The sequence below is a fragment of the Camelina sativa genome, chromosome 1 (genome assembly GCF_000633955.1).
Source record: "Camelina sativa cultivar DH55 chromosome 1, Cs, whole genome shotgun sequence".
Taxonomy (NCBI): Eukaryota; Viridiplantae; Streptophyta; class Magnoliopsida; order Brassicales; family Brassicaceae; genus Camelina; species Camelina sativa.
Genome location: NC_025685.1, coordinates 12387236 through 12401233, shown reverse-complemented (window position 1 = coordinate 12401233; position 13998 = coordinate 12387236). Strand labels below are relative to the sequence as shown.

Sequence of the window (13998 nt, the reverse complement as noted above, 5' to 3'; positions counted from 1 at the left end):
GCTTTCGTACCTAAAAGCCCTTCCAAGATCGAGACCAGTCTCCCTACCGGAACAGGAGACGTGTTTCCGAGGTTGTATACACGTAGCTGAGCTTGTCCTCTCTTCTTTCCTCCGCTTCCTGTGCTTTTCTCCGCCGTGTCTAACGCACCGACACATCCTTTGACGATGTCGTCTATGTATGTGAAGTCACGCGCCACTTCTTGATTGTCCTGTGTTCTGTAAATGTCTATTGATTTGCCGTGGAGGATGTCTTTGGTGAAGAAGAAGTAAGCCATGTCTGGTCTTCCCCATGGACCGTAGACTGTGAAGAACCTTAGTCCGGTTAAGGAGAGACCGTAGATGTGGTTGTATGTATGTGCGATCTCTTCTCCGGCTTTCTTGGTTGCGGCGTAAAGACTCGCTGGTTGGTCTGTTCTGTGTTCTTCGGAGAATGGGTTCTCAGTGTTGAGACCGTAAACAGAGCTAGACGAAGCCCAAACGATCGCTGGCTGAGGATTAGCTGCTTTAGCCACTTCCAGGAGGTTTACGAATCCAGCTATGTTGGATGCGATATAGGATTGAGGGTTCTTCATGGCGTAGCGTACTCCGGCTTGAGCGGCTAAGTGGAGGACGTGAGTGAATGGGACGACATCGAAGAGTTTACGTAAGAGTGGTCCATCGTTGAGATCACCTTCGACTATGAACACTTGTTGCTTCTCCAAGAGCGCTTGTCTTGCTCTTTTGAGTGCTGGGTCGTAGTAATCGTTGAAATTGTCGAACCCCAAGACTCCATCGCCACGTTTCCGTAGATATAGTGAGCAGTGGGATCCGACGAAGCCGGCAGCTCCAGTGACTAGGACAGAGAGACCGCGTGGTCTTTTGGCTGTTGAGGATTGTCTAACGCGCTTTTCCCACGCGGCTCCACCGATAGAGGAAGAGGAGGAAGAGGAAGAGGAAGAGGAGGAGAAGAGTCCGGTGGATAAGAAGCTACGGCGGTGGAGGTGATGAGCTGCGGCGGCTCGGCTGTCGGAGAGTGGAGGGTAGTTGATGGCGAAGAGGAGGACGAGGACAAGAGCTACAAGAAGCGTAGCTCGGAAAAGAACTTTAGAAGACGCGTTGAGAACTTTGGTACTGTGAATCTTGCGGAGGTAGCTGTTGTACCTCTCCAGCTTCACCGTCTTGCTTGTATCCGCCGTCGCCGACATAGGCATTTTCGTCTTCTTGATATAACAACTCACTTGGTTTTATTTATATGTGTGGTGGATCTTTCTCCACTGTTCTTGATCTACATAAAAGGGGCTCGAAGATGTTTTCAAGATTTGAGAATTTTTTTGGAATTTTTTGAGGAGGGTTTGAGAGAGATTTCGAGCCCTGAAGAACAAGTGAAGAAGCGATCTGATGATTATAAAGAAGAAGAAGAGAAATAATTTGCTGGTCGGAAGCCACTTTTTTTCCTAATAAAGATATATGATAATAATAAAAATAATAAATAAATCAACTCGTTGATTTCTAAAATATAATAATGGGAAAAAGTAGTGCTATTATATTGTAATAGTGATATTGGTGTTGTCGGTATTTTTACATGAGTGTGTGATTTTACCCGAAATATAACAAGGATCACCAAATTAGGCCTATGCCACGCATTGGAAGAGTTAGATTGTTCTCCATTGGAGACTTCTCTACAAGAGTTTACTTTTTGGTATCTTTTTTAAAAAAAGTCTTGTTGAGTTATTTACTTATTTTATAGGGGTCAAGATTTGTTTATTAACTATGAAGTTTGTTTTCGTTACTACTAGATGATATCAAGTTTGTCGTATTCTTTATCTTTATGGAGATATGATTTTCTGATTTTTTTAAAAAAAATTTACAACTTGTACCCAATCAAATTATCATTTATTATGTTATTGGTTTCTTTTTTTTTTTTTGGGTCAAATATTGGTTTCTTTTTCACGACTTTAAATTTAAAGATAAACAGTTAAAGTATAGTTTTCATGATAATTTGATATTAATAAACCACAAAGAAAAGTAAATGAAAATAGTACTAGAATTTACTAGACATCTAGATAATTTATGTTAATAATTAAAGTATGACGTTAAATTCTAACCAACACTATGAATGAATTGAAGAAATTTTTGGTGTTCTTCATAACAAGGGAGAGTACTAGTAACTCTTGCACTTCTGACATACATTATGTATTGCTTAATTTCCAATTGAATACAAGCATGATTCATGTCATGGAAACCGAAATCTCTAGTGCTAGAGTAAATTAAACTATTAATTGACTAAGGTATGTCAAGGTTTTAGCCTTTTGGGGAGGTGTCGGTTTCCATGCCATTGCATTTGCATACTTCAATCAAACTTCCATGCAACTAATGTTACGGAAACCAATTGAAGCTCTAAATTCCTTTTTGAGAAGATGCTAAAGAAACGGGAGAAAGATATGGTCGGCGAAAAATCTAATATGAAAGACATCTAATTAGAGATCTGACCATGATAGTAGTATGTAAAGAAACCGTAGCTAGGTGCCAGAAATTGTAACTAGTCCGACAAATGAAAAGGTCGAAATTCCTATATCTTCTCTAACTATTACCAATTCATAAATCTGGAGGATGAGTTAAACATCCTTTAGACTATTCGGACGTGTTTAAGAAGACATTGACATTGTTATATTAAATGTGGACGATTAGCAAAGTCGAATTTTTAGCTTGTAAAAACTAGGTGTAAAATACAACTGGAAATAAAAATAGAGATGCTGAGCTAATATTTTTTTTTAATGATGCCGAAAGTGTGAAATACTGAAATTAATATATAGATCCAACGGTTAAATGATTATTTAGATAAATAAATACTTCTTCTAAAGAAGATATAAGTCAACCTCGTGTTAATTGCTGACGATCAAATATTACATACGAAAGTAAAAAATATTGTCATGATCATGCATGGCGATAAATGAGACGAACGAGTGGCTGATGGTAACAATGAACATGTATTAAAGCCAAAATTGTCTCATCCACTATATGAAACATATATGCGCGACACATGTACCAAACACACATCGGATGTGCCAAGAGACCGCCAAACGAATTCATTTACGCGTATGAGATTGTATGCAAATGATTTGAGTACGGATCGTGTCCAAGTATCTCTATATACGTACTAAAAATTTCCGAATTTACTCATTTTTGTTTGTTTTTAATCACCCACTACGCTTTCCTTTTAAAGTATCACAATTTATAGGTTTCATTTTAACAACATGACCCCGTAACTGTTTAAAGAAACTAATGAAAACAACTTAAAACCCTTTTGAGCTTTTGACCACATGCGGTATGAATCGACACTTAAATCACTTACTATAACCCTTTTTTAGCGCATCTTTCGCCCGGTCAATTGAAACTTATATATAGTCATAATGTCTGTGACAACAAGTACTTCCGTTTAGAAATATAACCACCTTTAGAACTGCGGCCTAGTGTTTATTTTAGGTGATGCATAAGCAAACATAGATGACATGGAAAATATTTGGATGTCTAATACTGATGAACTAAATAAATTTCCATGTAAGGCGATAAAAAATCTCATGATCAAAAACATGTCATCTCCTCAAATCAAGGCCAAACAATGATTCTAGTCAACAATAGAACAAGTTGAGGGTTTTTTTTCTTTTCTAAAGAGCAAGTTGGTTTGTATCGATTAGCCTAGTCAGATTATAGATGGATTATGAGCGTACTTAAAAATAATTGACTGAAAATTGAGGATCTTAATCTTCACAAGACAAGAGATCAAAAACAAGTTGTGGTTGAGACATTGACGAAATCTGATACGATGTAATGCCTATGTCTGTCAAAATATTGAGTCATTCTCGTATATTGTTATTCATTTCTAGACTACGTAAAAAAACTAGAATATGAAAATTGGCCAAATAATTGAAGCATTAAGAAATTAAATACATCAATTTTATGTTATATTAAATGTGTGATTAATTTGACCAACCAGTAAGAGATATCAAATATCACTAACTGATTGGATTTTTAATATGCAACTAGAATTTGTTGTTGTAGATTTTGTTTCTTATCTATTGTATCGTCTTTGTTCCAAAAAAAAAAAAATCTATTGTATCGTTATTTGTAGGTTTATTTAATTGTTCACTATGGATTTATTTGCGACTAACAAAACTCATAGATATCAAATTTTCCAAATTTGTATTTTCTTTCTTAATCCTAGTAAAACATGAACTGACCTTAATGGTTTTAATTATTAAAATATTAGTGACTGTGCTATATGACTTAGCAGTAAAGTGTGCATACTTTAATATGCGTTCCAGAATAATATAAGTAAACCTTAGTTGTCAAAGTATATATAACCAAACGAGTCAAATAATTAAGGAATTAGTTTTACACATTGGGTAAGCAAGAAGACAACGCCACTTCTGTTTGTCTTGTGGTGCGTGGAAATGACAGGAGAGCCCCATGTGACCTCTCTCCACATGTTCATATATGTGTGAACATATGGACTAATTTTATTTGCTGACTTATTTTTCTCCCCACACTAATTTTATATTGTGAAAATGGGGTTTCAAAAATCAATTAAAGAACAGTACAAGTACAAAATAAATGAAACCTTTTTATGACAGAAAAAAAAACTATAGAATAGTGAAGTAGCCGACTTGTTGTTGATAGTCTACGCGTTTCCTGAAGATTGATTCTCTTCTAAGCAAAGTCCAAATTTTATAATGAAGCTGCAAATTCTAATATTAGAGATCTGATCGGATCACGCCATATAGTTGTCGCAATAACATGAATGAACGATCGATGGATTTTAAACAACTATATGTACTTGCATAATTATCAAATGCAGATATGCATTTCATTTCATTTACAGCAAAGGCTATGCTGACTTCAATTACCATAAACCAACTATAAAATTCGATAATTTGGGGGGGGGGGGGAATAAACATGGAAAGAACGTTCGGAAAATAGATAAAATATGCGAATAAGTTAAACAGTATATAATCTAAAGGTAAAAAGACAAATTAAGATCCATCTTTATATCTCCGCTTTATGTCTAAACTTACTACAAAATACATTAGAGCCAAAACTAACCTTTTCTTTTAACCCAATATTCTACTGCAAAACTAGATAAAATATATCTGTATTTTAGACGGTACAAGAACTTAGTGGTTTGCGAAAATGATAAAATAATTTTCCATTGAAACTTTTTGCATGTGATTTTCTTAGGAAAATATAGCAGGAAAAGTGATCAAGAGCGTGTGGACAAGTCACAAGTTGGAGAAAACGTTAGGTCGAATTTCAATTCAGAAGAAAAATTTGGGGTTGTAAAGTTAATAGGGAGAGAAACATATGGTTTCTTAATGGTAATCATTGTTTTTAAAATGTCTGATTACGAAACTTTTTTTTGACAACAAAAGATTTGCTCATGTGAGTGAATAAGGTGGAAAGTTGTTTACATATAAAATATGGTGCGGATTTATACACGTCTTACGCGCTAAAGCGTCTGCACGTACACTCAAATTTATAGAAATAAAAGATAAAGAGAAAGAAGTAAACTCTTCCCTGTCAATCTTGATATCGGCGAAGTACGTAGAAAATGCCGGCCAGTCTTGAGGTGAAGACACCATCTTCACCAAGTCTGAACAGTCAGTATAAAAAGCCACGTCCCGGTAGTCATGTCCAATCATACAACGCATAGCCCAGATGAAAGCTTCTACTTCAGCATGTAAGGGGGAGAGACTTCATCGGAAATTGGTAGCTCCCATAATATGCGACAAATCCTGAGACGTCGTACAAAGCCATCCTGCACCTGCAAAGGTGTCACCGGCCTTCCAAGATCCATCAACGAAACACCGATGACCCGAGTAAAAGGTAGAAAGGGGAGCTGCAGCTACCCTCACCCGAGAGTTACAAACGACCGGACCAGAGGGGAGATCCTCACTCTGACTCTCTTCTTGTACTTGCTGCCAAGATAACGCCTCACCCGCTGCTACCCTGAATATCTCCCCAAGCTGCTCATCCTTATTTTCAAAAACCCGTGCATTCTTGGCTTTCCATATATACCACATAACCCAGGGGAAAGCGGGTGCTTGAGAACCCGGATTTTTTTAGCCTAAAAAATGATCCATGTTTGCATACACAGAGTCCGTGGGAAAAGAAATTGGCCCCATCGGAAGATGAGATAAGGCCCACACTTGCCGAGCTATTGGACAAACAAAAATAGCATGATTTATTGTTTTGTCATCAGCCCCACACCGTGCACAACCCAAATCACATGCTATACCCCGCCGTCTCAGATTAGACGAGACAGAAAGACAGCCAGACAAAACTTTCCACATAAAATGTTGTATTTTAGGTGGGCATTTAACCTGCCAAACACTAGCTAAAAGAGGGGTAATCTCTGGACCACACCCTGGGACCTGAAAAGTCTGTGTGCTGCCCTGCGTGCCGTATGATATCCAGACTTAACCGTGTACTTCCCAGACTTTGTAAAATGCCACCCTAGGGAGTCTGCCGATGGACAACTCCCTAAAGGTAAAGCCCCTATCAAGTCGACATTCATCGGATCAAAATGCTCATGAAGCAGATCCATACGCTAGGAATTCTTTTGACGATCAATGAACTGAGTTAGTTGGAGAGAAGGATCTGCAAAGGGACCCGTACCTAAAGCTGGTCTTGGAGATTGAGCCGGAATCCAGGGATCAGTCCATATAGAAATGGTGTCCCCAGAGCCCACTCTTTTAATGAGCCCTTTGTGTACCAAAGATCGAGCGGATACAATAATCCTCCACCCATACGAGGGAGAGTATGACCTAATCGGTTCCATTGGATTGGAGTTCCGATAGTACCTACCTTTGAAAACCTTGGCAAACAGTGAATCTGGAAACTCCATCAGTAGCCATTATTGCTTAGCTAGTAAAGCCGAATTAAAATCGTCGACATTCCTAACCCCCAAGCCACCTAGTTGCTTACTGCAACATAATTTCTCCCAAGCAAGCCAATGCATACCCCCTGACTGACCATGTGTACTCCACCAAAAATTTGCCAGTGCACTAGTAAGTTTGGATGTGATCGTTTTCGGTATCCGGAAGCAAGACATCACAAAAGTCGGAACAACAGTCGCAACAGACTTAATCATCACCTCTTTACCTCCTTTGGATAGTAACTTCGCCGTCCAACCATTTGTCCGATTTTGAAGTTTATCCGAAACAAAAGAGAAAACCTGTGTTTTAGACCCCCCTAAACTCTCAGGTAAACCCATATATGAACCCATGCCGCCCAAATTGGTTATTCCAAGAACCTCCTGCATCTCCGTTCGTACCCCCTCATCAACCGTATGACCAAACTGTATCGAAGACTTTGCAAAATTAATTTGCTGTCTNTGGGGGGGGGGGGGAATAAACATGGAAAGAACGTTCGGAAAATAGATAAAATATGCGAATAAGTTAAACAGTATATAATCTAAAGGTAAAAAGACAAATTAAGATCCATCTTTATATCTCCGCTTTATGTCTAAACTTACTACAAAATACATTAGAGCCAAAACTAACCTTTTCTTTTAACCCAATATTCTACTGCAAAACTAGATAAAATATATCTGTATTTTAGACGGTACAAGAACTTAGTGGTTTGCGAAAATGATAAAATAATTTTCCATTGAAACTTTTTGCATGTGATTTTCTTAGGAAAATATAGCAGGAAAAGTGATCAAGAGCGTGTGGACAAGTCACAAGTTGGAGAAAACGTTAGGTCGAATTTCAATTCAGAAGAAAAATTTGGGGTTGTAAAGTTAATAGGGAGAGAAACATATGGTTTCTTAATGGTAATCATTGTTTTTAAAATGTCTGATTACGAAACTTTTTTTTGACAACAAAAGATTTGCTCATGTGAGTGAATAAGGTGGAAAGTTGTTTACATATAAAATATGGTGCGGATTTATACACGTCTTACGCGCTAAAGCGTCTGCACGTACACTCAAATTTATAGAAATAAAAGATAAAGAGAAAGAAGTAAACTCTTCCCTGTCAATCTTGATATCGGCGAAGTACGTAGAAAATGCCGGCCAGTCTTGAGGTGAAGACACCATCTTCACCAAGTCTGAACAGTCAGTATAAAAAGCCACGTCCCGGTAGTCATGTCCAATCATACAACGCATAGCCCAGATGAAAGCTTCTACTTCAGCATGTAAGGGGGAGAGACTTCATCGGAAATTGGTAGCTCCCATAATATGCGACAAATCCTGAGACGTCGTACAAAGCCATCCTGCACCTGCAAAGGTGTCACCGGCCTTCCAAGATCCATCAACGAAACACCGATGACCCGAGTAAAAGGTAGAAAGGGGAGCTGCAGCTACCCTCACCCGAGAGTTACAAACGACCGGACCAGAGGGGAGATCCTCACTCTGACTCTCTTCTTGTACTTGCTGCCAAGATAACGCCTCACCCGCTGCTACCCTGAATATCTCCCCAAGCTGCTCATCCTTATTTTCAAAAACCCGTGCATTCTTGGCTTTCCATATATACCACATAACCCAGGGGAAAGCGGGTGCTTGAGAACCCGGATTTTTTTAGCCTAAAAAATGATCCATGTTTGCATACACAGAGTCCGTGGGAAAAGAAATTGGCCCCATCGGAAGATGAGATAAGGCCCACACTTGCCGAGCTATTGGACAAACAAAAATAGCATGATTTATTGTTTTGTCATCAGCCCCACACCGTGCACAACCCAAATCACATGCTATACCCCGCCGTCTCAGATTAGACGAGACAGAAAGACAGCCAGACAAAACTTTCCACATAAAATGTTGTATTTTAGGTGGGCATTTAACCTGCCAAACACTAGCTAAAAGAGGGGTAATCTCTGGACCACACCCTGGGACCTGAAAAGTCTGTGTGCTGCCCTGCGTGCCGTATGATATCCAGACTTAACCGTGTACTTCCCAGACTTTGTAAAATGCCACCCTAGGGAGTCTGCCGATGGACAACTCCCTAAAGGTAAAGCCCCTATCAAGTCGACATTCATCGGATCAAAATGCTCATGAAGCAGATCCATACGCTAGGAATTCTTTTGACGATCAATGAACTGAGTTAGTTGGAGAGAAGGATCTGCAAAGGGACCCGTACCTAAAGCTGGTCTTGGAGATTGAGCCGGAATCCAGGGATCAGTCCATATAGAAATGGTGTCCCCAGAGCCCACTCTTTTAATGAGCCCTTTGTGTACCAAAGATCGAGCGGATACAATAATCCTCCACCCATACGAGGGAGAGTATGACCTAATCGGTTCCATTGGATTGGAGTTCCGATAGTACCTACCTTTGAAAACCTTGGCAAACAGTGAATCTGGAAACTCCATCAGTAGCCATTATTGCTTAGCTAGTAAAGCCGAATTAAAATCGTCGACATTCCTAACCCCCAAGCCACCTAGTTGCTTACTGCAACATAATTTCTCCCAAGCAAGCCAATGCATACCCCCTGACTGACCATGTGTACTCCACCAAAAATTTGCCAGTGCACTAGTAAGTTTGGATGTGATCGTTTTCGGTATCCGGAAGCAAGACATCACAAAAGTCGGAACAACAGTCGCAACAGACTTAATCATCACCTCTTTACCTCCTTTGGATAGTAACTTCGCCGTCCAACCATTTGTCCGATTTTGAAGTTTATCCGAAACAAAAGAGAAAACCTGTGTTTTAGACCCCCCTAAACTCTCAGGTAAACCCATATATGAACCCATGCCGCCCAAATTGGTTATTCCAAGAACCTCCTGCATCTCCGTTCGTACCCCCTCATCAACCGTATGACCAAACTGTATCGAAGACTTTGCAAAATTAATTTGCTGTCTTGAGACGGCCTCGTACTGCTTTAAAATATCCAAGATAGCTCCACATTGGTCCTTTTCAACCTTACAAAAAAATAAACTGTCATCCGCAAATAACAGGTGCGTGATTGGTGTACATTTGTTGGCCACCTTAATCCTAGTGATCAACTTACCCATCTCTGCTTTCCGGATATTAGCAATTAAAACTTCCNACAAAAATAGCATGATTTATTGTTTTGTCATCAGCCCCACACCGTGCACAACCCAAATCACATGCTATACCCCGCCGTCTCAGATTAGACGAGACAGAAAGACAGCCAGACAAAACTTTCCACATAAAATGTTGTATTTTAGGTGGGCATTTAACCTGCCAAACACTAGCTAAAAGAGGGGTAATCTCTGGACCACACCCTGGGACCTGAAAAGTCTGTGTGCTGCCCTGCGTGCCGTATGATATCCAGACTTAACCGTGTACTTCCCAGACTTTGTAAAATGCCACCCTAGGGAGTCTGCCGATGGACAACTCCCTAAAGGTAAAGCCCCTATCAAGTCGACATTCATCGGATCAAAATGCTCATGAAGCAGATCCATACGCTAGGAATTCTTTTGACGATCAATGAACTGAGTTAGTTGGAGAGAAGGATCTGCAAAGGGACCCGTACCTAAAGCTGGTCTTGGAGATTGAGCCGGAATCCAGGGATCAGTCCATATAGAAATGGTGTCCCCAGAGCCCACTCTTTTAATGAGCCCTTTGTGTACCAAAGATCGAGCGGATACAATAATCCTCCACCCATACGAGGGAGAGTATGACCTAATCGGTTCCATTGGATTGGAGTTCCGATAGTACCTACCTTTGAAAACCTTGGCAAACAGTGAATCTGGAAACTCCATCAGTAGCCATTATTGCTTAGCTAGTAAAGCCGAATTAAAATCGTCGACATTCCTAACCCCCAAGCCACCTAGTTGCTTACTGCAACATAATTTCTCCCAAGCAAGCCAATGCATACCCCCTGACTGACCATGTGTACTCCACCAAAAATTTGCCAGTGCACTAGTAAGTTTGGATGTGATCGTTTTCGGTATCCGGAAGCAAGACATCACAAAAGTCGGAACAACAGTCGCAACAGACTTAATCATCACCTCTTTACCTCCTTTGGATAGTAACTTCGCCGTCCAACCATTTGTCCGATTTTGAAGTTTATCCGAAACAAAAGAGAAAACCTGTGTTTTAGACCCCCCTAAACTCTCAGGTAAACCCATATATGAACCCATGCCGCCCAAATTGGTTATTCCAAGAACCTCCTGCATCTCCGTTCGTACCCCCTCATCAACCGTATGACCAAACTGTATCGAAGACTTTGCAAAATTAATTTGCTGTCTTGAGACGGCCTCGTACTGCTTTAAAATATCCAAGATAGCTCCACATTGGTCCTTTTCAACCTTACAAAAAAATAAACTGTCATCCGCAAATAACAGGTGCGTGATTGGTGTACATTTGTTGGCCACCTTAATCCTAGTGATCAACTTACCCATCTCTGCTTTCCGGATATTAGCAATTAAAACTTCCGTACATAAAATAAACAAATAAGGAGATAACGGGTCTCCTTGCCGTAGCCCCCGCTGAGGAATAATCAATCCATTTGGTTGACCATATAGAAGAACTTTATACTCAACTGATGTAACACAAAACATGATCCAGGAGATCCATGTCTCCGCAAACCCCATTTTTCGAAGTAGCGCCTCAACAAAAGCCCACTCTACCCTGTCATATGCCTTGCGCATATCTATTTTTATAGCCATAAATTTCCCCTTACAAGATGGATTAGTCCGTAAACCATGAAACATCTCCTGAGCAATCAAGATGTTATCAGAAATTAGTCGGTCTGGAACAAAAGCCGATTGAGTTTCCGAAATAAGAGCCGGTAGAACCGTTTTAAGCCGCTGACACAAGATTTTCGAAATAATCTTATACCCCCACATTACACAGACTAATAGGGCGCAATTCCGTCATCCGGGTTGGCTTTGCCACCTTTGGAATTAGACAGATATGCGTACTATTTAAACTTTTATCAAAAACCCTTTCGGCAAAAAACCGATTGACTAAAGACACAAGATCTTTTTTGACAACCATCCATGCTTTCTGAAAAAACAAAGCTGTCATCCCATCTGGATCGGGAGCTTTATCCGAATGCATCATAAAAAGAACCCTTTTTACCTCAGCCTCTGTAGCTGGGCCAAGTAAACGCACATTCACCTCATCCGTAATTACAGTTTTAACCTCACTTAAGGCGTCCTCAAAATATCCGGATTAATAGAAGTAAACAAATCCTCAAAATACGACACCGCTGTATTACAGATTGCAGCATCCTCTGTAGACCAAACATTATGCTTGTCATACAAACCAGTGATTTGATTACGTGCCTGTCGCTGCTTAGTTTGTGCATGGAAATACTTAGTATTCTTATCCCCCACCCGCATCCATCGATTCCGGCTCTTCAAATACCAATATACCTCCTCATCCTGATATGCCTCTCGTAGCCGGTCAGTTAGTTCCGGAATTACACTCGGGGGAGATGCATCATCTGCCTGAGCGACATCCAGTTGTCGTTTCAAATCCTCAATCGTATCCCTACCGATAGGGACCTCCGCTTTGCGCTCCCGTCGACAATTGGCAAGTCTGTCCACAAAATTGGTCGATCCCTGATCAGGAGCACCATCCCAACCATGCGAGATCGCATCCATCAATCCCTCCTTCCCAACCCAGCGACGATCAAAGATAAAACTCCTCCGCCCTCGCGGCCGCTTAGCGCCTATACTCACCACAAGAGGCTTATGATCAGACACAACCATGGGTAAGTATTCTGTAACCGTATCAGGAAACAAATCGTGCCAATCCTCATTACCCAAAGCCCTGTCCAACCTACAACGTATTGGTTTTTTATCCCGCCACCCTCGCCAAGACAAAAAGTCCCCAAGATATGGAAATTCCAAGAAACCACAGTCCTGAATCATTCCATTAAAAGCAAGAAAAGAAGAAGCATGACGGAGTTTCCCACCACGTTTTTCATGATTTCCTGTTAATTCATTAAAATCACCAATAACAAACCAAGGAGTTGTTCGTGACGAACTGATCCTTAATAGTCGTACCCAAACCATTTCACGGTTCTTAGGGACCGGATCACCATAAACAAATGTTAAATTAATTGTGCGACCTTTGTAAACCGCCTCCACATCAATCAATCTATTTGACTCAAATAAAATTTGAAACATGATAATCCTCTTGATTATAGAACAGAGTCAGACCCCCACTACAACCATTCGGTTCCACTGTTTTTAAATTTTTATAGCCAAAGTGGCCTACAAATTTTTCCAAGAACGAAAAAGATTTCTTCGTTTCCATGAAAAAAAGAAAGTCTGGCCGATGCCGACTCCACAAATCCCTTAGATTTCCAATAATAGCCTTATTGCCAAGACCTTGACAATTCCAACTCAAAATCTGCATCTTACAAGTATAAAAAATATAAAAGATCACCACGCAGAACCACCATGATAAATAGGCAAGGAATTGAAACCAATAACAATATAAAAAACTCGTGACCATAATAAGGAATAAAAACCCAACCAAAAAAAAGAACTAAAAGAACCCCATCTGAATAAAGCAACCAACTGGTTTGAACATCTTGAAAAATGTACCTCGTTGTCTGTAAATAAAAAACCACTAACCAAAAACACACCACCGATATATGAAACATCGTAAGAAAGATGGAGAAACAAGACTTAAAGAAAACCGTGGCAAGGGTTTATTAATACACGGACCAATTGACTACAACCAAAATTATCCAAAACCAGATAATCATAACCAACAAAGGAAAAGAGAAGCAAACAACAACTAAAACCATACGGAACAACCGATGGTGATTTATTCAGAAGCAGAAAATTATGCAAAACGGAAGAACCTATGGTAGAAAAGAACAAAGACTGCTGCCAAGCAGAAGACCATCTCCTTGTAAGATGGGAGGAGAACCCACACCCTTGCCAACACCTGCTTACGACTTGCATTAATCAGCCGCATTACTCGGAGGCTTCCCTCCCTGGTGAGAACCCGCCTTACCCATCAGTCCTGCACCCTTAGTGACAGCCTTCTTACGAGGCGACGCCAAAGTAAACATGCTCCGCTTCTTGGTACTCACCCCT

At 40.2% G+C, this 13998-nt stretch overlaps 4 protein-coding genes across 4 annotated transcripts; all 4 read right to left on the bottom strand.

Annotated features, from left to right (window-relative positions):
• On the bottom strand, window positions 11–1190 carry LOC104707207 (UDP-glucuronate 4-epimerase 6-like). The gene is made up of 2 exons (XM_010423509.1): window positions 81–1190; window positions 11–19 (listed from the first exon to the last, which is right to left on the bottom strand). The coding sequence occupies exons 1-2, from the start codon at window positions 1188–1190 to the stop codon at window positions 11–13; spliced, it is 1119 nt and encodes a 372-aa protein (XP_010421811.1).
• On the bottom strand, window positions 6890–7297 carry LOC109126076 (uncharacterized mitochondrial protein AtMg00310-like). Its single transcript, XM_019229157.1, has one exon. The coding sequence runs from the start codon at window positions 7295–7297 to the stop codon at window positions 6890–6892; it is 408 nt and encodes a 135-aa protein (XP_019084702.1).
• LOC104707188 lies at window positions 9349–10395 on the bottom strand. The gene is made up of 2 exons (XM_010423488.1): window positions 10273–10395; window positions 9349–9888 (listed from the first exon to the last, which is right to left on the bottom strand). The coding sequence occupies exons 1-2, from the start codon at window positions 10393–10395 to the stop codon at window positions 9349–9351; spliced, it is 663 nt and encodes a 220-aa protein (XP_010421790.1).
• LOC104707173 lies at window positions 12088–12960 on the bottom strand. The gene has a single exon (XM_010423473.1). It carries the CDS (start codon window positions 12958–12960, stop codon window positions 12088–12090), a length of 873 nt encoding a protein of 290 aa, XP_010421775.1.